The sequence below is a fragment of the Hyla sarda genome, unplaced genomic scaffold (assembly GCF_029499605.1).
Source record: "Hyla sarda isolate aHylSar1 unplaced genomic scaffold, aHylSar1.hap1 scaffold_1600, whole genome shotgun sequence".
NCBI lineage: Eukaryota > Metazoa > Chordata > Amphibia > Anura > Hylidae > Hyla > Hyla sarda.
In genome coordinates, this window is record NW_026608236.1 from 50,218 (window position 1) to 73,043 (window position 22,826).

Below are 22,826 nucleotides of genomic sequence, written 5' to 3' on the forward strand. Positions count from 1 at the left end.
GGGTCCCCAGCAGTGGGACCCCGGCGATCTGATATCTTATCCCCTATCCAAAGGATAAGATGTCTAGGGGCTGAGTACCCCTTTAATTCACTATTGGAAAGAACAGACAACATTTATTTGCCCAAAGAGCGAAAACAATAACTAGAAATATTTTATATGTCACCACCAGAATCATTAAGTTGAATCCAAAAGCAGCAAAATGCTTTATGGATGCATATTTGGGGGTGTACTGGAGTCTCACAAGACTGGACAAGTCCAAGACATCCTACCACTCACCTGTTTACACCTGGAGCAGTGAAGCCAATTTATAGTACCCCACAACCGCCAATACACATCTCGCCAAGACTTCAGCTCCTCATATAAACTGGTCAGGTATTCATGAACATCCCAAGTTTTGTCCCTGTAATATGTGATATAAGAACACTATACGGTTACATATTCCAAGGAGATTCAGATTTTCAGCCTTTAAAGTTTTGTGTGGTCCCTAATGTACGACCCCTAAAAAATATTAATTATAACACTCTTCCTCACGTAACAGCTACTTTGTGAGATCCCGTGCAGGCTCTCATAGCAAGTAGAAGCTCTGTGCAGAAAAGAGGATTATAAATATTTATTAGGCAGTACCAGCAGGTTAGTGCAGGCGCTGCAGCCATAAGCTTTTCTTTAACGAATATTGTGGGGTTTTTTCTTAAAGGGGTACTCCGCCCCTAGACATCTTATCCCCTATCCAAAGGGTAGGGGATAAGATGTCTGATCGTGGGGGTCCCACCGCTGAGGACCCCTGTGATCTCGGCTGAGGCACCCCAGACTGGCGATACAGGGCGGAGGCTAGTAATGTTATGGTCACGCCCAGCTCTTGACATCACGGCCATGCCCCCTCAATGCAAGTCTATGGGAGGGGGCGTGGCGGCCGTCACGCCCCCTCCCCTAGACTTGCATTGAGGGGGCATGGCCGTGACATCACGAGCGTGGCATGAAAGTGATGTCACGAGCCTCCGGCGCTCCACCGGCACGATCAGACATCTTATCCCTTATCCTTTGGATAAGAGATAAGATGTCTAGGGGCAGAGTACCCCTTTAAAGAATACCTGTCACAATGATTCGGTGGCAGTAGTGCAAGGCTATGTTCACACGCCGGAATTTCTGCATGGAATTCCCCATGAATTTATAGCCAATACACTTCAATGGCATTCCGCTGTCCCATTCACACAGCAGAATTTCTGCTGCAGGAATTCCATTGAAATTAATGGGGGCGGGGCTATGACGTCACAAGCTCCTGATGCCATCTCTAAGCGTTTGGAACATTTTGTTCCAAACGCTGAGCAGCGGAGTACCCCTTTAAGAATGGGATGTCCTAAAAGCTCCTGTAGAAGTAATATATGAATATAGAATATATGAGTGTCCCAATGTTTTGTCCATATAGTGTATACTCCTAAATAAAAAAGATCATGACTGGTTAAAGACCCAGCTTCACCCCGTATACTTATTCTAAGATAAGAAACCTCTTAGGCATTTATCCTCTGAGAATGTGAAATAACCTGCGATCTTGATATAAGCAAAGAACTGACCTCTAAAATGAATTTGTAATGAAAAGCAGATTCCTTATTTGCCCTTATCACGGCTCATTACATGTGCAGCAGAACTGTCAGGACCCCAGTGAGGTCTGTATCGGGGTTGTTATATCCTAGTACAGCTTTATTTCATTTTCATTGAAACCCCTAAGTGAAGTCTGAAATGAATATACCTTATGTGAAAGTAAACAATATTTCCATACTGGTCGATGTTGATTTTCCCAGGTAGACAAGCAATCTTCTGCTCAACGTCCTTTGTCAGCAGCTTCTTGCACAAACAGCATCTAAAGGAGTACTTACAGTCAGTCTACACAACAGCTAGTCTGGTGTACATTTACCATTGCATGCAGGCACCTACCTGTACAGCGTCCCAGCATTAGCTGGAGAATCTGAATTTTTATATTCTTGGTCAAAAAGTCTTTCAATTTTCTTGCAGAATATTTTGCTGAAAAAAATTCACATCGAAAGCATAATAAATTAGAATTAAATATTTTAATTTAGGATAAATACCTTTGTATGATTTAATACGGTATTTTTTACGTAAAAAGCTATTTACAGATTCTTAAAATGCCCAAGCTTTTTGCTTCCAAAACACCTTAAAGGGCTACTCCGCTGCTCAGCGTTTGGAACAAACTGTTCCGAACGCTGGAGCCGGCACCGGGAGCTTGTGACGTCATATCCCCGCCCCCTCATTACATCACGCCCCTCGCCCTAGATGCAAGTCTATGGGAGGGAGCGTGACAGCCGTCACGCCCCCTCCCATAGACTTGCATTGAGGGAGCGGGGTGTGACGCAATGAGGGGGCGGGGCTATGAAGTCATAAGCTCCCGGCGCCGGCTCCAGCGTTCGGAACAGTTTGTTCCAAACGCTGAGCAGCGGAGTACAACTTTAAGAGGAGTTATCCAGGAACAGAAATACAGAGCTAATGTTTTCCATAAACAGAACCAAAGCTTTTCTAAGGTTGTGGCAAAACCCCACACGACCTGAGGACAGATGTGGTGCTGTTTTTGGGAGAAATTGTGTGGGTTTTTCTAATCCTGGATAACCCTTTTAAGAACTGACTGTTCCCTTGCTGCACCCAATATATACCTAATATATCCTATATATATATGCAGTATGGGTGTTTGATTTACCTCTTAAACTTGTCTTTCTTGTCTTTTATGTCATCCGCTTCATTATGTGAGAAAAGGTCTGTAATCCTTGTTAGGAGGTTTGCATTGATGCAGTTCATGTTGCATGGAGTGGCTACAATAGCGCTCATGTTTTTGTGACAATAGTCAATGCATTTTTCTACCTAAATAAAAAAAAATAATAATAATAGAAAAAACATTAGTAATGCTACTTACACTAGGGGGCTCCCTGCTGTCTCTAGTAAGCTTGTTGTATGTAGGCAAAATTGCTTTTAGCTCTATGGTTTCTTAACCCCTTAAGGACCAAGACAATTAAGCCTGTACGCCCCTTAAAGGGGTATTCCGCTGCTCAGCGTTTGGAACAAACTGTTCAGCCCCGGGAGCTCGTGACGTCACATCCCCGCGCCCTGATGATGTCACGCCCCCTGAATGCAAGTCTATGGGAGGTGGCGTGACAGCTGTCACGTCCCCTCCCATACACTTGCATTGAGGGGGTGGGGCTAGGACGTCACGAGCGCCCGGCGCCGTCTCCAGCGTTCAGAACAGTTTGTTCCAAACTCTGAGCAGCGGAGTGCCCCTTTAAAGCCCAAGACTGTTTTTTCAAATCGGGGATGTCTGACTTTATTAGAGAATAACTCTGGTAATGTTTTGACAATCACGATAATACTGACATTCTTTTTTTGTCACAAGTTGTCCCTCATGTACAGAGTAAAAGTAAGTTGATATCATTTGTAGTTTTTTTTTTACAATGCAAAAAAAAAAAGTGTTTTTTTTTTTGCTATTTTAACACTAATAGGCTGCATATATTTATACTTTCTGAGCAAATAGTTTATGAAATTTATACTTTCAGATGTCTACTTTATTTTGAAAGCATTTATTTTGTTTTTAATTAACACTTTAAATGAATTAGAAGCCTAACAATTTAACTTGAAATTTAGAAAATTTGAAAAGCACATCTATCTATTCATGGTTTGCAGAAACTTGGAGGTGGTAGAACATAGGACCCCCCCCCCCCCCCCCCCCCCAAATGACCCCATTTTAAAAACAAGACCCCCTCAAGGTATTCACTACGGGGTACAGTGAGTATTTTAACGCCATAGATTTTTGGCAAGAATTATTACAAAGTCAGTGTTAAAAATTCGAAATTAGCTTTTTTTCACACATGCATCATTTGTGGGACATATTTTTTGTACATAACTTCTGATATTGACACAATTGCCCCCTATATTTTATTGAGCTGCTCAATGTGTTTGGAAATACCCCCGCTTAGTCCATATTTGGTTCCTTGGCTGCAGGACCCAGAAGGAGAGGAGCACCATTTGGATTTCAGGGCATCATTTTAGGCCGAATGGATTGTAGGCCGCACTTCATGCCTGCAAAGGGTTTTAGCTGCCAGAACCATACAGAACCCCTACAAATGACCCTGTTTTGGAAACTACCCCCCCTAAAGTATTCATCTAGACCAAAAGGGAGTACCTTGAGTCCTTTTTGTGAAGCTGGAATCGTTACAAAGTCAGTCGAAAAAATTGAAATTAGCTTTTTATTCACAAATGCATCATTTGTGGGACATATTTTGTGTCCATTGCGTCTGAAAAGAAGGAAATGTGCCCCATATTTTATTAAGCTGCTCGTCCCGTGTTCGGAAATATCCCTGCTTAGGCCATATTTGGTTCCTTGGTCACGTGGCAGGACCCAGAAGGAGAGGAGTGCGGTTTGGCTTTCAGGGCAACATTTTAGGCCGAAAGTATTATAGGCCGCACTTCATGCCTGCGAAGTCATATAGCTGCCAGAACAATATAGAACCCCCACAAGTGACCCCATTTTGGAAACTACACCCTGTAAAGTATTCGCCTAGACTAAAAGTGATTACTTTGAGTGCTTTTTGTGTGGTTGGAATAGTTACAAAATCAGTGGAAAAACTAAAATTAGCTTTTTTTTCACAAATGCATAATTTGTACATTGTGTCTGAAAAGGAGGAAATGCGCCCCATATTTTATATGTTCGTTCCGTGTTCGGTAATACCCCCGCTTAGGCTAAATTTGGTTGCATGGCCACATGGTGGGACCCAATAGGAGAGGAGCATCATTTGGCATCAGGATATCATTATACAGATTATAGCCCGCAATTCATCTTGCAAAGCATTCTAGCTGTAAGAACAATACTGCACCCCCAGATGTGACCACATTTTTGAAACTACACCCTCTAAAATATTCACCTAGGGCAAAAGTGATTATGTTGAGCCCTTATTGTGTGGCTAGAATTAGTTCAAAGTCAGTGGGGAAAAAAATAGAATTTTTTCCCCACAAATTCTTTATTTGTGGGACATCATTTTGGTAAGTCGTTTCTGAAATTGAGGAAACACGCCCCATATTTTATCATGCTGTTTGTTCCGGGCTGGACAGTACCCCTACTTAGGCCATATCTGGTTGCCTGACCGCCAGGTAGGACCAAGAAGGAGAGGAGCCCCCTTTGGCTTCCAGGGCATCATTATATGAATTATAGACCCCCCTCCATGCCTGCAAAGGCCCGGAGCTGTCAGAATCACACCGCACCCCTACAAGTGACCCCATGTGGACTGCAAGATTTTTGTCTCAGAAAGAAATATGTATTAGCTGGACTAGGGACCCCTCTGATTGGTCCTTGGTCGGCTGTGCCGTGCAGCTGTCTGTGAAAGTTGAAGTTCCTGAAGGATATATCCGTCATGTTGTGGGAATAAGCACCCACTCATGACGAATATATCCAACACTGTGCGTTTAAAAATAATTAAAAAATCTTGAAAAAAACGGGTTTATTTTGTTGGAAGGGGAGTGATAGTCCCCCATTCATGCATTCTGCAGTATGTTAGAAGTGTCCATTGGAGTCAAAAAGGAATTCCACCATATACTGTAGCAGTCTCATTTGGAAATGAATAGGGCTGCTACAGTATACGTCAGCAACACTTTTTTTGATGTGATGCTGACGGATAACTCTAACATACTGCTGAAACGCAGTATGAACGGGGCCCTTGTAAAAATATATTTCATAAGTGTAGGGTCACAAAGAGCGTATCCGCAGTATATTTCACACCGCGGATGTCCCGCAGGCAGTCACAATAGTGAGCTCACTGCTGCGGCTGAGTAGCTCAGTGTATCTGCTTGTGACTGCCAGCAGGAAATCCACCGCTATGACCTTCCGGGGATCACATGCAGCACCCGGCGATAGAGTCACAGGGTGCTGCAGGGGAGACAGAGGGAGCTCCCTCCGTCAAACCACTTACAACCCGCAGTCGCTTCTGACCACGGCTGTAAGGGTTAAACTGTCGCGATATCGTGGGTACACTGGACAGTATCCACGAGAACCATGTATACTCGTCCAGGTGCAGGAACATGCATCCCCCCATGATGTGTATACATGTCTATGGTCATTAAGGGGTTAAAGATATGTACATTTGGAGCTTTGTAACAGTGGAACAGAGGTATAGTATGAAATTATTCAGCACAGAATTTTGGAAATATTCACATAAAAAAATGAAAAATCAGCTATACTTCTAAGGCTAGGTTTGCACCTTTTTCCCCTCCATTTATCATATATGATGGAAAACCCTCTGACGTCTACATTAAAGGAGTTATCCAGAAATCGAATAACAGACCTATTTTCTTTCAAAGACCGCTCCCTGTCTGTCTCCATGTTGGGTGTGGTATTACAACTTGGCTCCATTCACTTCAATGGAACAGAGCTGCAGAACCACACCCAACCTGGAGACAGACAGGGAGAGGTCTTTGAAAGAAATTATCTCTGTTTGTTGATTCCTGGATAACCCCTTTAAACAGAGGCTGTGATGGATGCCTAATAGTGACAATTGTCAGAACCGTACTGACCCAGTAAATAAGGTAAAAAAGGTAAATAAGGTAAAAAAAAATCAGTATGGAAATGACATTGCCAGGTTCTGAAATAAAAGACATTGACATTTAGAAAGGCTTTTATGTAACATGGATTTTAACTATTTGTCAGTATGTTACCAAACACCAAATATTTGTCAGGCCGGGGTGCATGAATGATTGCTGGATTGTCAGTGTGCCCTCTAACTTCACCAGAGGATAGGGGAAAAGATGTCTGATCATGGGGGTCCCGAACGCTGGGGCAGTGGAGTACCCCTTTAAAGGGATTTTTTTCCAAAATAAATCGACTTAGTGTTACCTATAAATAGCTGAGGGGGAGCTGATCACATGCTTTTATAGTATGTTGATCCCCAACAACCCCTGTGCCTAAAGCGTAAAGTGTTTAAAGAATTTGTGATGTTTGTATATTGCTTATTGTACATTGTTAACTTTTCATTAAGAAAAATAATTTCAAAAGGAAAAAAAAAAAAAAAAAAACTAACCCAACTTCAGTACATCTTGCTTGTCACTTTCATTAGAATTCCGCTTGACATACTTTATCAGCCAGTTAAAGATTTGCACATCACAATGAACAGAAATGTCAACCTCCTCCCATCGCTGGGCATCTGTAGATAAGTATTCTGCAAAGTACTTCATCTCAGATATAAGGAGATCTCGTGGGCACACAAAGTCTTCCCTCAGGTTCTTGGCTTCATCACATACATGAATGACCATGTTTGGCCTTCAAAAAAGAAAAAAGAGTTTTTATAATATATATTGCTCAATCAAAATTATGTGTATCTCTATGTATATAACTAAAATGCATTCGGAAAGTCAAATTACCCAGAATAAGAATGTGAACAGAGAATCTTAGAGAACTTAGCAAATTTGTTAAAAACAAAACAAAAAAATAATACGTATATTTTGCATGGACAGACAACAGTATTATGATCCTTTGCTATGACACTTTAAATTTAGCTCTGGCTCCTCCCATTTCGTTTGACCATCTCTGAAATGTTCCTACACCTTGATAGGAGCCACATGTGGTAAATTCAGTTGACTGGACAGTCTCACAATGCATAACAGAGCAAAAACTGAGCCATGAGGTGGAAAAACATGCCTGTAGAGATCAGAGACAGGAAACGTGCCTGTAGAGATCAGAGACAGGAAACGTGCCTGTAGAGATCAGAGACAGGAAACGTGCCTGTAGAGATCAGAGACAGGAAACGTGCCTGTAGAGATCAGAGACAGGAAACGTGCCTGTAGAGATCAGAGACAGGAAACGTGCCTGTAGAGATCAGAGACAGGAAACGTGCCTGTAGAGATCAGAGACAGGAAACGTGCCTGTAGAGATCAGAGACAGGAAACGTGCCTGTAGAGATCAGAGACAGGAAAGGTGCCTGTAGAGATCAGAGACAGGAAAGGTGCCTGTAGAGATCAGAGACAGGAAAGGTGCCTGTAGAGATCAGAGACAGGAAAGGTGCCTGTAGAGATCAGAGACAGGAAAGGTGCCTGTAGAGATCAGAGACAGGAAAGGTGCCTGTAGAGATCAGAGACAGGAAAGGTGCCTGTAGAGATCAGAGACAGGAAAGGTGCCTGTAGAGATCAGAGACAGGAAAGGTGCCTGTAGAGATCAGAGACAGGAAACGTGCCTGTAGAGATCAGAGACAGGAAACGTGCCTGTAGAGATCAGAGACAGGAAACGTGCCTGTAGAGATCAGAGACAGGAAACGTCCCTGTAGAGATCAGAGACAGGAAACATGCCTGTAGAGATCAGAGACAGGAAACATGCCTGTAGAGATCAGAGACAGGAAACATGCCTGTAGAGATCAGAGACAGGAAACATGCCTGTAGAGATCAGAGACAGGAAACATGCCTGTAGAGATCAGAGACAGGAAACATGCCTGTAGAGATCAGAGACAGGAAACATGCCTGTAGAGATCAGAGACAGGAAACATGCCTGTAGAGATCAGAGACAGGAAACATGCCTGTAGAGATCAGAGACAGGAAACATGCCCGTAGAGATCAGAGACAGGAAACATGCCCGTAGAGATCAGAGACAGGAAACATGCCCGTAGAGATCAGAGACAGGAAACATGCCCGTAGAGATCAGAGACAGGAAACATGCCCGTAGAGATCAGAGACAGGAAACATGCCCGTAGAGATCAGATACAGGAAACATGCCCGTAGAGATCAGAGACAGGAAACATGCCCGTAGAGATCAGAGACAGGAAACATGCCCGTAGAGATCAGAGACAGGAAACATGCCCGTAGAGATCAGAGACAGGAAACATGCCTGTAGAGATCAGAGACAGGAAACATGCCTGTAGAGATCAGAGACAGGAAACATGCCTGTAGAGATCAGAGACAGGAAACATGCCTGTAGAGATCAGAGACAGGAAACATGCCTGTAGAGATCAGAGACAGGATTGTGTGGTGCCACAAATCTAGAGTAGGGAATATTTTTGTTGAACGGGAAGTTCCTAATGAAATAGATCCTGGATGTACCCAGTGAAGATCTGCCCCCTTCCTGATTAGTTTTATCAGAAGCGGTGCACACGCTAGGAAAGGCCACCCAGACACCTGTTAGCCGAGATGACACTTTCTTTATTATCCAGAAAAAAACTGTACAAGGTTTTATATAGAGGATAGTGATGTCTGCAAAATGGGTTGTGTGAATTGGGTGTTAAAAGCACTTTATTGGTTAAATCTCCTTCTGCGTACTCTTCTAGAGAGAAGCATTTCTTATCTCTGCTACATTCCAGCACCATCTTTGATGCTCGTTGGGAGGGGGAAGGAGCAGTTTAGTTCAGTGGGGATCTCTGTATGCAGTTTAGGAAAAATAGACATTTTAATATAAGTATTTGTTAGTACACACTAATCCACTACACTAAGAGTACAGTGGCGGATCCGGGCAAGGTAGGGCTCATTGGAATCAGCATCTCCTGTACTATCCATCAGTACCTGTGAAGAAAGCGGGAGATGCTGATTCCAATGAGCCCTACCTTGCCTGGATCCGCCCGGACATACGCCCGCAATCGTAGTTTTATTATATGTGGAAATCTGTCTGTAACTGGCACGGGCGGGGCTTCTGCAACTTAACTGGCACTGACGTCAGCACCGCTTATGAATATTCATCCCCCCTCCCTCCAGCTCTCCCTCTCTTCACCGCTCCTAACTGGAGGGAGGGGGATGAATATTCATAAGCGGCGCTGACGCTGAAATACAGGTATGTAAATTTGTATTTCAGATTTGACCTCATTGATGTGGTTCATGTTTGGATGTTTTTCATTCATACAGTGGTCCCTCAAGTTACAATATTAATTGGTTCCAGGACGACCATTGTATGTTGAGACCATAACTCTATGGAAACCTGGTAATTGGTTCTAAAGGCACCAAAATGTCAACCAAAAATAGGAAAAGGTGAAGATTAAAGAAAAATAAGTAGATAACTAATATAGATAAAGCAAATCCTTACATATAAAAGAAAGATCTGCTGGAAGCTGTAAATCACGGTCAATGTCAGGGTTTCCCAACCAGGGGGCCTCCAGCTGTTGCAAAACTACAACTCCCAGCATGCCCGGACAGCTGTTGGCTGTCCGGGCATGCTGGGAGTTGTAGTTTTGCAACAGCTGGAGGCCCCCTGGTTGGGAAACAATGGTTTATGTAGAGGACAGGAGCTTCTTCAGGGTCCTATACAGTAAACACAGTGTCCCAAATGGAGCCGCCCTTACTTGGTGTCCAAAGGAGCAGCTAACCCTGGCACAGGTAAGGAGTAGTACGGAACTTGTAGTTCCTCCCTGTACTGTAGGGGGCGCTACCAGACAGCCATTCAGTGCTTGTACTTCAGTAATACAGGTGATTTATCAGTAAAATGCCAATTCTGATTGGACAGTTCCTCCAGTTGTGACAGGTTTCACAGATCTGGACTTTCCGTAGCATTGTATGTCGAGTCTGGCTTTAAGTTACAATGGTCCAGAAAAGACCATTGTATGTTGAAACTATTGTATGTTGAGGCCATTGTAAGTTGAGGGATCACTGTATTTATATTTGTGCCTGTACTGCTTGTCATCTATCCAGCTATGTGCATTGTGCTTATTTCACACTGTTTTTTAATGGTTTTATAACATGGATTTGCTATAAAAGTTTTTGTACATTTTCATTACTTTTGTGTTGCTGTTACAATTTTTGGTGGTTTCTTTTTTAGACTGTAAAACGTTATTGCCTGTAAAAGCAGAGCCAACCACAGAAGCATTTGCACTAAACTGCATGCCTTTGTAAATAATACAAATAAAGTTATACTAGACAACTTATAATTATTAAATAGAACTAAGCAATGAATATTAGTCAAGCAGAGGCCTTATTTATCAATACTGTCTAGAACATCTCCCAGTCCAGGCTTCCTCACTGACTGTTACATACTGCATGCAGAAGCTTTTTGGGGTACTCCTATTGAGAGATGCTAAAATGATGATAAAAATCATACTCATTTTACATAACTAGCATACTAAGAAAGAATTAGAGCAACGCCAATATCAGAGCAAAAATCTTTATTAACAACCGTTCAATCATAAAATCATATGAGATGGATCAGTACAGGACATCCAGAATATATGCCGGGTATCACAAAGAGTGGGTCACAGGGTGTCCTCCGTAACCAAAGCACAATGGTAGACTAAACATATGGATGAAATAACCGAGATAAAGTGCCATAAAATAAAGGAACACTAGATAGTGTATCGCTTAAAGGCTTGCAATCTGTTCTGCCGCAAAGCTATGCATACCCGTTAATGGTATAGACCACATAAATTCCAGCAAACACAGGGTTAAATATGTTATGCTGCGCCACAACTCAGAGTGCAGTACGCCACAACTCAGAAGGCAGTCTTCCTTTTATATTCACCTCCTGTACTATAATTAAGCAAACAGTCTCTATTCAGTCTATGCATAGATTAGTCATACCAATAATATAGTGTCGCAACCATTAGAAGGTACTCCTGATCGCCACCGCTACCCTCAGCCGCGGTTTTGTCTCTTCCTAATTACTAACACTTGTTCCCAACCTATATATGGCCTGTAACAATCATTTCCAGGATGCTACCACCATTCATGTGACTTGTGGCACACTCTCTGCGGTCTGCCCGAGAATCTCACCATACTCATCAGTGTCATCGCTCCAGTGTGCATGACTGAGCCAATCATTGGCTGGGCATGTGCACTGCGCTACTTGTTGCCTCAGAGTACAGCTCTCCGGCTAAGAATGCTGCGCGTGCGCACTCGGGGTCCTGGTTCGTGCAACAGAGACTGCTTGCACATTACAAGTACAATTAACTCTTGCAGAGCAAATTGTTCTCTCCCATCCCTTCTCAATTTACCTCTATGATCTCTCTAGCTCTCTCTCTTTATATTTAAAAATATCATTTGCATAATAATTTGGAACAGGGTGTATTGTATCTAATCAAGCTCAACTCTAATGTCAACCATATACCTAATGAACCCCTACTACGGTAAAAATTCCTTCCCGACTCCAAATATGGCATCAGAATAGATCCCTGGATCAACCTTCTGTCCCTATAAATCTAGTATACATAACCAGCGATGTTATTACTCTCCAAAATGCATCCAGACCCCTTTTGAACTCTTTTACAGAGTTCACCATGACCACCTCCTCTGGCAGAGAATTCCACAGTCTCACTGCTCTTACAGTAAAGAACCCCAGTCTGTGCTGGTGTAGAAACCTTCTTTCCTCAAGATGTAGAGGATGCCCCCTTGTTATAGATACAGTCCTGGGTATGAATAGATCATAGGAGAGATCTCTGTACTGTCCCCTGATATTTTATACATAGTTATTAGGTCTCCCCTAAGCCTTCTTTACTCTGGTTGCCCGTCTTTGAACCCTCTACAGCTCCACTATATCTTTCTTGTACACTGATGCCCAGTACTGTACACAGTATTCTATGTGTGGTCTGACTAGTGATTTGTACAGCGGTAGAAATATTTCCTTGTCGTGGGCATCTATGCCCCTATTGATGGACCCCATGATTTTATTTGCCTTGGCAGCAGCTGCCTGACACTGGTCGCTACAGCTAAATTTACTGTTAACTAAGACTCCGAAGTCCTTTTCCATGTCAGTTGTCCCCTGTGTTCTCAAATTTAATACATAGTCCCAGCCTGGACTTTTCTTCCCCATCTGCATTACCTTACATTTATCAGTGTTGAACTTCATCTGCCACTTCCCAGCCCAAACCTCCTACCTATCCAGATCCATTTGTAACAGTGCACTGTCCTCTATTGTGTTTACCGCTTTACAGAGTTTAGTATCATCTGCAAAAGATTGCTACTTTACTATTCAACCCCTCGACAAGGTCATTAATTAATATATTAAATAGGACACGACCTAAGACTGACCCCTGTGGTACCCCACTAGTAACAGTCACCCAATCAGAATAAGTACCATTAATAACCACCCTTTGTTTCCTATCACTGAGCCAGTTACTTACCCATTTACACACATTCTACCCCTAATCTAATAAAGTGACCTGCAAATGTATGTAGTTTTACAGAATGCCGTTTACCTGTAATAGGGTTTGTATCCTGTCCTGCTGCCACATCCTCAGGTTCTTCAGCTGGGTCAAGCAGGGAAGATTTGATATACGTGGCCAGGCTTTCCAAAGGTGTTCCTCCTGTAGCCAGCAGTGGATTATACTGGTTGTCTACAGGTGATGTCCCGGTACTTTTTATTTCCTCAAATCTTTTGGCACACTGTAAAAGGACAATATACTGTAGCTATTATTAAACTACTATAAATATATGTTATTCATATTGATACCAGAATATGCCAAATTCCAAGAATACATAAATTCTATTATTTATTGATGGCTAATATTATTTAAAATTCTCATTGTCTTGCGAAAATAAAACAGATGATAAGAAATGTTACAAACATGGTGGACACCAGTAACATCCATAGACAATCTGAAATTTCAAAATAAATGTCCTGGCTTTGGCTTCAAATATTGTATTAAAAATCTGCATGTGTGAACACACCTTTTAATTTTATAGGCCTATTTCCTAAAAGCTAGTAAATGGAAGTGCGTGCTAGAGTCTGAGACGGGGAATAAGGATGTTATTAGTCTATGTACAATATTTTGCCATAAAGTTGTCTACAGGGTTTGCTTTTTACCAGAATGTTTTCCAAAAACAAGCAGCATTTGGCAGTCAGGACATGATGGGAGTTTTGCAAAGTCTGGATGTTTATGATGTCGCACGGTGGACGGTGTCAGTGTAAAAAAATAAATAAAAAGAAGGACCAAAAGTGCAGAAAAATATATTAAAACAATCCTATGCTTAGGTTGTGAATGTTCTTGAGTGACCCAGCCACATCCCTGGCTTATACCCATTTGAACATCTCTGGAGAGACCTGAAAAGGTCTTCCACTGACGGTCCCCATCCAAACTGACAGAGCTTGAGAGGATTTGCAGAAAAGAATGGCAGAAAATCCCCAAATCCAGGTTTATAAACTAGGGATCGACCGATTACCGGTTTGGCCGATATTATTGGCCGATAATCACGATTTTGGACATTATCGGTAAGGTTTTATAACACTGGGGATGGGGGGAGACGATGGGGCAGTGGTGGCGGTATGTGGGCAAAGGATGGGGGGGTGGAGGCGATGGGGTAACTGTGGTGGTTAGACTCGGGACCCCAGGACAGGAAGGGGGAGAGAAGTGGGAGGCGGCGGCGGTCTCTGGCCCGGCAAAAGCTGCTGCAGTTTATTGATTTAAAGCGCCCGCTTTAAATCATTGATCTGCAACGGCTTCTGCCCCAACAGGGGGGTTGAAATAACCGATAACTTATACCGGAATATCGGTATAAGTTATCGGCTATCGGACGGAAAGGTGACAGATTATCGGTATGGTCCCTAAAAAATCAATATCGGTCGATCCCTATTATAGACCTTGTGGCCTCATTCCCAAGAAGACTGGAGGAATCACTGCCAAAGGGGCTTGAGTAAAGCCTTGAGTAAAGGGTATGAATACTTATGTCACTGCAAGATTTTAATTGTTTACTTTTCGATAAATTAGAAAGATTTTTAACATGGTTTTTTTAACTTGTCATTATGAGGTGCTGAGTGCAGAATAATGGAGGAGGGACCTAAAAGGGCCTGAAAACTTTCCGAATGCTCTGTATACATGACTGCATGAAACCTGAACTTCCCAAGATGTTTGTCAACCCCTACCATAAAGTGTCACAACTCCAAAAGGTGTAAGGGTGCATTCACACCACGTTTGGCAATACGGCAGCCGGATCCGGCTGCCGTATTGCCAAAACGTGGTGTGAATGCACCCTAACAGATGCATTTTAACTTGTGAGTTGTGACTTTCATGGTTTGGACCCGTTTTTCCAGCAAAGGGGTTGTTAAAGGGGCACTTCAGAGGAAATTTTTATTTTCAAATCAAATCAACTGGTGCCAGAAAGTTAAACAGATTTGTTAATTACTTCTATAATAAAAATCTTAATCCTTCCAGGACTTATCAGCTGCTGTATGCTCCAGAGGAAGTTGTGTAGTTATTTTCTATCTGACCACAGTGCTCTCTGCTGACACCTCTTTCTATGTCAGGAACTGTCCAGAACAGGAGAGGTTTTCTATGAGGATTTGCTTGTACTCTGGACAGTTCCTGACACGGACAAAGGTGGCAGTAGAGAGCACTGTGGTCAGACTGGAAAGAACTCTATAAAGAAATACAACTTTCTCTGGAGTATACAGCAGTTGATAAGTATTCTGGGAGGATTAACATTTTTAAACAGAAATAATTTACAAACCTGTTTAGCTTTCCTGGCACCAGTTGTTTAAAAAAAAATTTTTTTCCACCGGTGTACCCCTTTAAACAATTGTCCAGTGTGGCAGGACATTATCCTGTTCAAAGATGGCACTGCCCTGTACTACTGCCATGACAGTAAAGTGAACCTGCAATAATGTTAAGGTAGATGGTACATGTCAGGGTAACACATAAATGCCTGGACCCAAGGTTTCTCTGCAGAACATTGCATAAATCCTTAATGTTTACTCATTTATTTCACTGTACACGTTTGGCTCTGTATAACCAGCACTCAATTTTACACCAAATGGTGTTGTTGTCATTAGAAACCACAAGGGCTCTGAATTCCTTTCCACACAGCCACCGCTCATTGTCTCCAAGTGTTAACTGTTAATTATTTCCATTAACCCTTCACTGATCATATTTTGTATAGACACCAATGAGAAGATTTATCAAAACCTATGTAGAGGAAGAGTGGTGCAGTTGCCCATAGCAACCAATCAGATCGTTGCTTTCATTTTTAAAAAGGCCTCTGAAAAATGAAAGAGATCAGATTGGTTGCTAGGGGCAACTGCACCACTGTTCCTCTACATAGGTTTTGATAAATCTCCCCCCAAAGAGTACAGATACATCCTTTATTTTATATTAAAACGAACCTACACAATGGCGGTTTTCTACCTTTTTTCATTCCACCCCACAAATTATTATTATTATTTTTATATTTCTCAATACATTATATGGTAAATGAAATGGTCCTGCCCTTTTGTGCTGGAGGGATGTCCAATGCAGCCAAAACCTTCACCTTTTAAACCAACATTTTTGGGGTCATAAGTATAAGTTTTGTAATTCCTACAAAGTATAAAAGCTGGTGACGTCCTCTAAGTTGGTTTTTGTGAGGGGTTGTAGAGAAGCCGGAGCTCTCATATAGGGCACATTGTGGGGCACAGACATCTCGTGTTGGCAGTGGGCAGTAGTAGAGAACAGATCTCCTCTGCAGCCCTTAGTATCACAAGAATTCTTCATGTAGGTAGTTTTGATAATAACTTTATATTAGGGGTTATTTGTGATATTTCCATATATAATACAGATTTGTTGTATGGATAATTTTAATACTTATAATACACCAGCAGCCAAAGACATGTGACATCATCAATAGAACCTGATGACATCACAGATGGTGGTCGGTTATACCACTGCACGATATAGGAAAACTCTTCACTTTCTGTTAGTTCAGATTGAAAGCGCTTAGTTTTTCTGAGAGTGATATCTATTTCTTATTCTAATATGACGAGCCCAACCCTGGCTATCCTGCCATTGTTTTGGGCAATATGGACCTTCGTGGGTGTCCTGACCACCTTCACCATGACCATCATACAAGGTCATTATCGAACAGGGATCATCAGCATCAGGTAGGAGACTCTATAGGGACAGTGGTGGGAATCCTACAATACACCATTCCATCGTCTAATATCTTCCCCCTTGTTACTAGTGACCGGCCCTCGTTACTAGTGACCGGCCCTCGTTACTAGTGACCGGCCCTCGTTACTAGTGACCGGCCCTCGTTACTAGTGACCGGCCCTCGTTACTAGTGACCGGCCCTCGTTACTAGTGACCGGCCCTCGTTACTAGTGACCGGCCCTCGTTACTAGTCACCGGCCCTCGTTACTAGTCACCGGCCCTCGTTACTAGTCACCGGCCCTCGTTACTAGTCACCGGCCCTCGTTACTAGTGACCGGCCCTCGTTACTAGTGACCGGCCCTCGTTACTAGTGACCGGCCCTCGTTACTAGTGACCGGCCCTCGTTACTAGTCACCGACCCTCGTTACTAGTGACCGGCCCTCGTTACTAGTGACCGGCCCTTGTTACTAGTGACTGGCCCAGAGCTCTGATAATGTTATATATGGAATCTATGTCTCCTCAGTGACACTGGAGAATATTATCCCGAATCGATCGTGCTGGCTATAGTGTCCACAGTATCTACTCTGCTAGGTAAGTGTATTAAATGTATCTATAGGAATTATTAATAGTGCCATCCATGGGTGCAAAACTTTAGCCTGGGCCCGCCTGACCAAGCGCATCAACAACCACCCCCCCCCCTGAACTTTTGCCTATGTAAGCAAACATGCCATTCAGGAGCATGGAAAAGCTGGGTCAGATATTGTCACCTAACTTTTCCATGCTCCTGAATGGCATATCTGCTTGAAGTTGGATTACTTTATCCACAGTCAAGCTTCAGAATACATATATATGCAGTGGCGGGCATGTGGTTGCTATACTAAGCAAATGTTCCTTTCAGGAGCATGTGGAAGCTGTGTGTTACAGACCCTGTAATGACTCATGGTCCTGTAATGATAACAGTAGCATAAGTCATTACAGGGTTTGTCATACAGCTTTTTTTAGGCACCTGAATGGCCAGAAATGTGTCAGTACTAAGCCAATCATGTGCCATTCAGCAGCATGTAAGGCTCATGTTCTTGTAATAATTACAGGGTCACACAAAGCTTTCCCAAGCTCCTGAAAGGCACATGATCTGCTTAGTATTGACACATTTTAGCCATTCAGGAGCATGGGAAAGCTTTGGCCTGGTCTTGGGGTCCTAGCTCTGCGTACACATCGGTGGGAGGGAGAAGTGTACAGGGATGGTGTAATGAAGGGGACGGGGCCGAGGAGCAGTGAATATTAATGCAGGGGCGGGCCCAACTAGCAGTGAATAATATTATAGGGGCAGGGCCAACAGCCGAAGTGAAGACTTGTTATTGTTGCTAAAAGCCCATTGGGAATGCTCCTTATTGCTAGATTCTCAGGAATAGCATGTAGATAGTTTGCTCATATCTTCTGAACAGCTGCAGGTAATGGGATAAGAGAAGCAACGTTAAAAAGAGGGTCACCCACACTATAAGCTTAGGTATTCAGGTTAGTGTGGGCGAGCCTCCCGTCAGTCCGCCCCTGAAACGAAGTACTGCACTGATGGGTCTGTGTGACCCATTTTTGCAGCCACAGGCCGCAGCATATAGTGTAGTGGCAGGAGAGTAACTGTGACCCTTGCGGCCTTTATAGCTGTGCCACTGCTTGAGTAACTACTAACATGGCCGCCATGACAGCTTCAGCACGTTTTCAGACAACTTTTCTCTATATCTCTATCTCCTGTATATTTTCTCATTATTAGTATCTTCAGACATGTATATGCTTTGTGTGGTATATATACCATCTATAGACTGTTCTGTATATGGATTTCAGAGGCCGGTATTGTTTATATCGTCTACAAATCGATGGAGATCCAGGCTCTGAAGAGAAGCTTTTGTAGAGTCACCTGTCAAACGTGGATGCTGACATTTGGGTGGATGATGTGCATCGGAAACCTGATAACCCCATTTCTACAGGTTTGTTTATACAGATTCCGTGATGTTAGGGCCCCTTAGCTGGTCACCTATGAAGCCCCCTTACCCAGGAGAAGAGCAGTACAGCTGGGGCAATGTATTTTCAGATTACCTGCTGATCTGTAGGTCTTGGGACAGAATGGGCCTGAGCTCATGCCCCCTCACAATGATACATAAGGCCCAGTATAAGAATATAGATAATATAATAACACCATTGGCAGATGTAGGATTATCCTTGATACTTACCACAGGCAGATATTAAAGGGGTATTCCAGGAAAAAACTTATATATATATATATATATATATCAACTGGCTTCAGAAAGTTAAACAGATTTGTAAATTACTTCTAAATCTTAAACCTTCCAGTTCTTATGAGCTGCTGAAGTTGAGTTGTTCTTTTCTGTCTAACTGCTCTCTGATGACGCCTGTCTCGGGAGCTGTCCAGAGTAGGAGCGAATCCCCATAGCAAACCTCTTTTTTTTCCTGGAATACACCTTTAAATATCCAGCACAATGATATATCTGCTAATGGTGTATAATGATATGGAGCTTTATGTGTTACAAAAATATTGACCAATAGGGAACCTCTAAAATATAACTTTTATTACACTTCTAAAAATAAGAAAAATTCCAAATAGGTGAAAAAATATATCAAAGTATTAAAAATGTGTCGCCAACAGTTCACAAAGATATATTTGAGCCGTCATCAAATGTCCTTCAATAGACCCCAAATCCTCTTTTAGTTATTCAATAGACCCCAAATCCTCTTTTAGTTATTCAATAGACCCCAAATCCTCTTTTAGTTGTTCAATAGACCCCAAATCCTATTTTAGTTATTCCTCTTTTGGTTATTAGGGATAACACAGTCCTCTTCCTAATAGTCGTGTGTGGGATAGTAGATGTACTTATATCAAACCCTGTCCACACTAGATTAATTCCGCAACTTCGTTTAGTGGATGTAGACTAGATAGGCTCCTATTCCACATGGTATATGTTATACATGGATTGAGGTGGGAGGAGCTTGATTTCCGTCCTGGGCAATATAATCCATATGATTCCTATAATTGTGTTATGACTGATTTATGGATCTTCGGTGACCACAGCAATACGAGTATACATGCAGTGGGTTTTAAGCAGATTCCATATTACTGCAGATTTTTGCTATTTCATATATACCGTATATACTCGAGTATAAGCCGAGTTTTTCAGCACGATTTTTCGTGCTGAAAACGCCCCCCTCACTTATACTCGGGTGAACTCTCCGCCTGTCAATCCCTATTCAGTGGTCTTCAACCTGCGGACCTCCAGATGTTGCAAAACTACAACTCCCAGCATGCCCGGACAGCCATCGGCTGTCCAGGCATGCTGGGAGCTGTAGTCTTGAAACCTCTGGAGGTCCGAAGGTTGAAGACCACGGCGGCCTTCGTCATCATCCAGACACCCCCTTTAGTTTTCTACTCACCTCCCCTCAGTGGGAAGGAAGGGTGAGCTGGTCTGGGTCATCTATGCTGCAGGGACCGTACGGTGGGGATGGTTAGTCGTTGCGGGCTGTCCATTTTCACCCGGGGGGCCCTCTTCTCCGGGCCTGCCCCGGACTAGTGACGTTGCCTTGACAACGACATACAGTGACGCGCATGCACGTCCCTGTGCGTCGTCGTCAAGGCAACGTCACTAGTCCAGGGCCGGGCCCAGAGCAGAGAAGAGGGCCCCCCCCCCCCAGTGAAAATGGACGGCCCGCAAGGACTAACCATCCCCACCGAGTCAATAACTTTTCCTGGGTTTTTGGGGTGAAATTAGGGGCCTCGGCTTATATTCGGGTCGGCTTATACTTGAGTATATACGGTATTCGGTGATCAGTGACACTCAATATCAGTCCAACACATTCACAGTCTCCAATATGCACTGTATAGTGTGTATTATATATTCTGCTTATTCAATTAACGGTACTAATGTTCATGTAAATATGCATCATTGTACAAACTTCACTTATTGGGATTAAACAGTCATATTGTGTTAATCACACCAATCCAAGACAATTTGTCTACTGAAATCCATCTACTGTATCATAGCTAGTGTCTATTTCTCTTATTAAAGGCACAGTTCCTACCGCACATTCATATAGACCATCATCAGTGCGTTAATCAATGCTTATCGTAGATAGATAATACAAAAAGAGCAAGACTAATGGCTGGAGGGCAAAATATACAATAATCACTGATGGATCGCCAGAGGCAATCCAATAAAGGCCCTGAGGGTCCCAACCAAATATTGACTAATTACAGGACTTTAATTTGCGGGTCCAAAAACATAATAGTGGAAAAAAGAAGGAAAAAATCACACATTTAAAAGCACTATGTGCTCCTAACTAATAACTGAATAAGAGCTTAATGGGCTCAACTAGCTCCACTATTTTCTTAATTCGTAGGAGATACATTGTGTTTAGTATCCCAGAACTACTGATTGTTAGGGTACATAGCAGTTAAAACCATAACACTGCCCCCCTCAACGTTTTGCCATCAAGTGGCTTTGTCAAGAGGCAAATGGGCAATGGCGAACAAAAACGCCGACCGGACCTTTTAACATCTCCTGTTATGATGTCACCAACGTTATTTCCAATCAAAAATGGCTCCCATCATCCATTGCGACAAAACCCTCCAATCGATCTAAATCAAGTATTGAGTGACAAGTGGGTGGCCAACCAAATAGCTCAAGAAGCTCACCACTGTATGTCTGCCACGTCTCTCTTCCTGATAGGAGTTCGTCCGGACTTCCGGCACCGACGTCATGTGTAAACAATGCGCAGAACAAACTGCGCGCGGACTTCGTCTCTGTAAGTACTTGAGAAGCTTACCGCGCATGTGCCAGAGTTTAAGCTGCGCGTTCTCAACTGCGCGAGAACTTAGCTGTTATACCGCTTACTCATTGTATATGTATGGATAGTGCCTGCGCACTAGAAGATGCGCAAACACTTTACCATCACCCGAGAAGAACAATAAATACAAGACACTTTGGTCCATTGCCAAAAACAGGGGATATGTAGAGGAAATAAATAACAATAGCTAAATAACTTAATAAGTGTTGCTAGTTGTTTAATTTTATTAGGGGTTGACATGGACAAAGGTATCAGCACAGAGCACTGTGATCAGACAGAAAAGAAATTAAAAAAGAAAAGAACTTCCTGTGAATCACTTATACAGCAGCTAAGAAGTACTTGAAGGATTAAGATTTTTAAATAGAAGTAATTTACAAATCTGTTTAACTTTGTAGCACCAATTGATAAAAAATGTTTTCCAGTAGAGTACCCCTTTGAGCAGTGGTAAGGTTATGCTGGGAGTTGTAGTTTCACTCACCATAACTGTACAACTGACAAGTGACTCCAGCTCTGATAGGACACAGAGAGGAGAATGTACAATGATATCAGTGACTACAGGTGACGTCTTCTCTATAGTGAGGAGGATACACAATGATATCAGTGACTACAGGTGAAGTCTTCTCTATAGTGAGGAGAATACACAATGATATCAGTGACTATAGGACGTCTTCTCTATAGTGAGGAGAATACACAATGATATCAGTGACTACAGGTGACGTCTTCTCTATAGTGAGGAGAATACACAATGATATCAGTGACTACAGGTGACGTCTTCTCTATAGTGAGGAGAATACACAATGATATCAGTGACTACAGGTGATGTCTTCTCTATAGTGAGGAGAATACACAATGATATCAGTGACTACAGGTGACGTCTTCTCTATAGTGAGGAGAATACACAATGATATCAGTGACTACAGGTGACGTCTTCTCTATAGTGAGGAGAACACGCAATGATATCAGTGACTACAGGTGACGTCTTCTCTATAGTGAGGAGAATACACAATTATATCAGTGATTACAGGTGACGTCTTCTCTATAGTCTTCCCTTATCTAATTCAGATGGTACATACCGCCTGGTCCAGCTAAAACTTCTGTCTGTAGAATGTGACGCCCAGACGTCTCCTCACTATGTCAGCGCATTCTCATCCTCTATATGAAAACAAGTATTATTATAAACCTGCCAGACACTGTATCCTC

The 22,826-nt window shown here is 42.7% G+C and overlaps 1 protein-coding gene and 1 pseudogene across 2 annotated transcripts; one reads left to right on the forward strand and one right to left on the reverse strand.

Annotated features, from left to right (window-relative positions):
* The window catches only part of LOC130310848 (SANT and BTB domain regulator of class switch recombination-like), a 53,382-nt pseudogene extending 46,087 nt beyond the window's left edge, over positions 1-7,295 (reverse strand).
* Positions 7,296-16,358: 9,063 nt separating this feature from the next.
* Positions 16,359-21,734, forward strand: LOC130310847 (DNA damage-regulated autophagy modulator protein 1-like). 2 transcript variants are annotated; one of them, XM_056552429.1, is made up of 4 exons: positions 16,359-16,786; positions 17,299-17,366; positions 18,615-18,757; positions 21,509-21,734. In XM_056552429.1, the coding sequence occupies exons 1-4, from the start codon at positions 16,662-16,664 to the stop codon at positions 21,692-21,694; spliced, it is 522 nt and encodes a 173-aa protein (XP_056408404.1). In that variant the 5' UTR covers positions 16,359-16,661; the 3' UTR covers positions 21,695-21,734. The 2 variants fall into 2 exon arrangements, with proteins under 2 accessions (XP_056408404.1, XP_056408406.1); XM_056552431.1 differs by lacking the exon at positions 21,509-21,734 and adding an exon at positions 21,180-21,354.
* Positions 21,735-22,826: the final 1,092 nt, after the last annotated feature.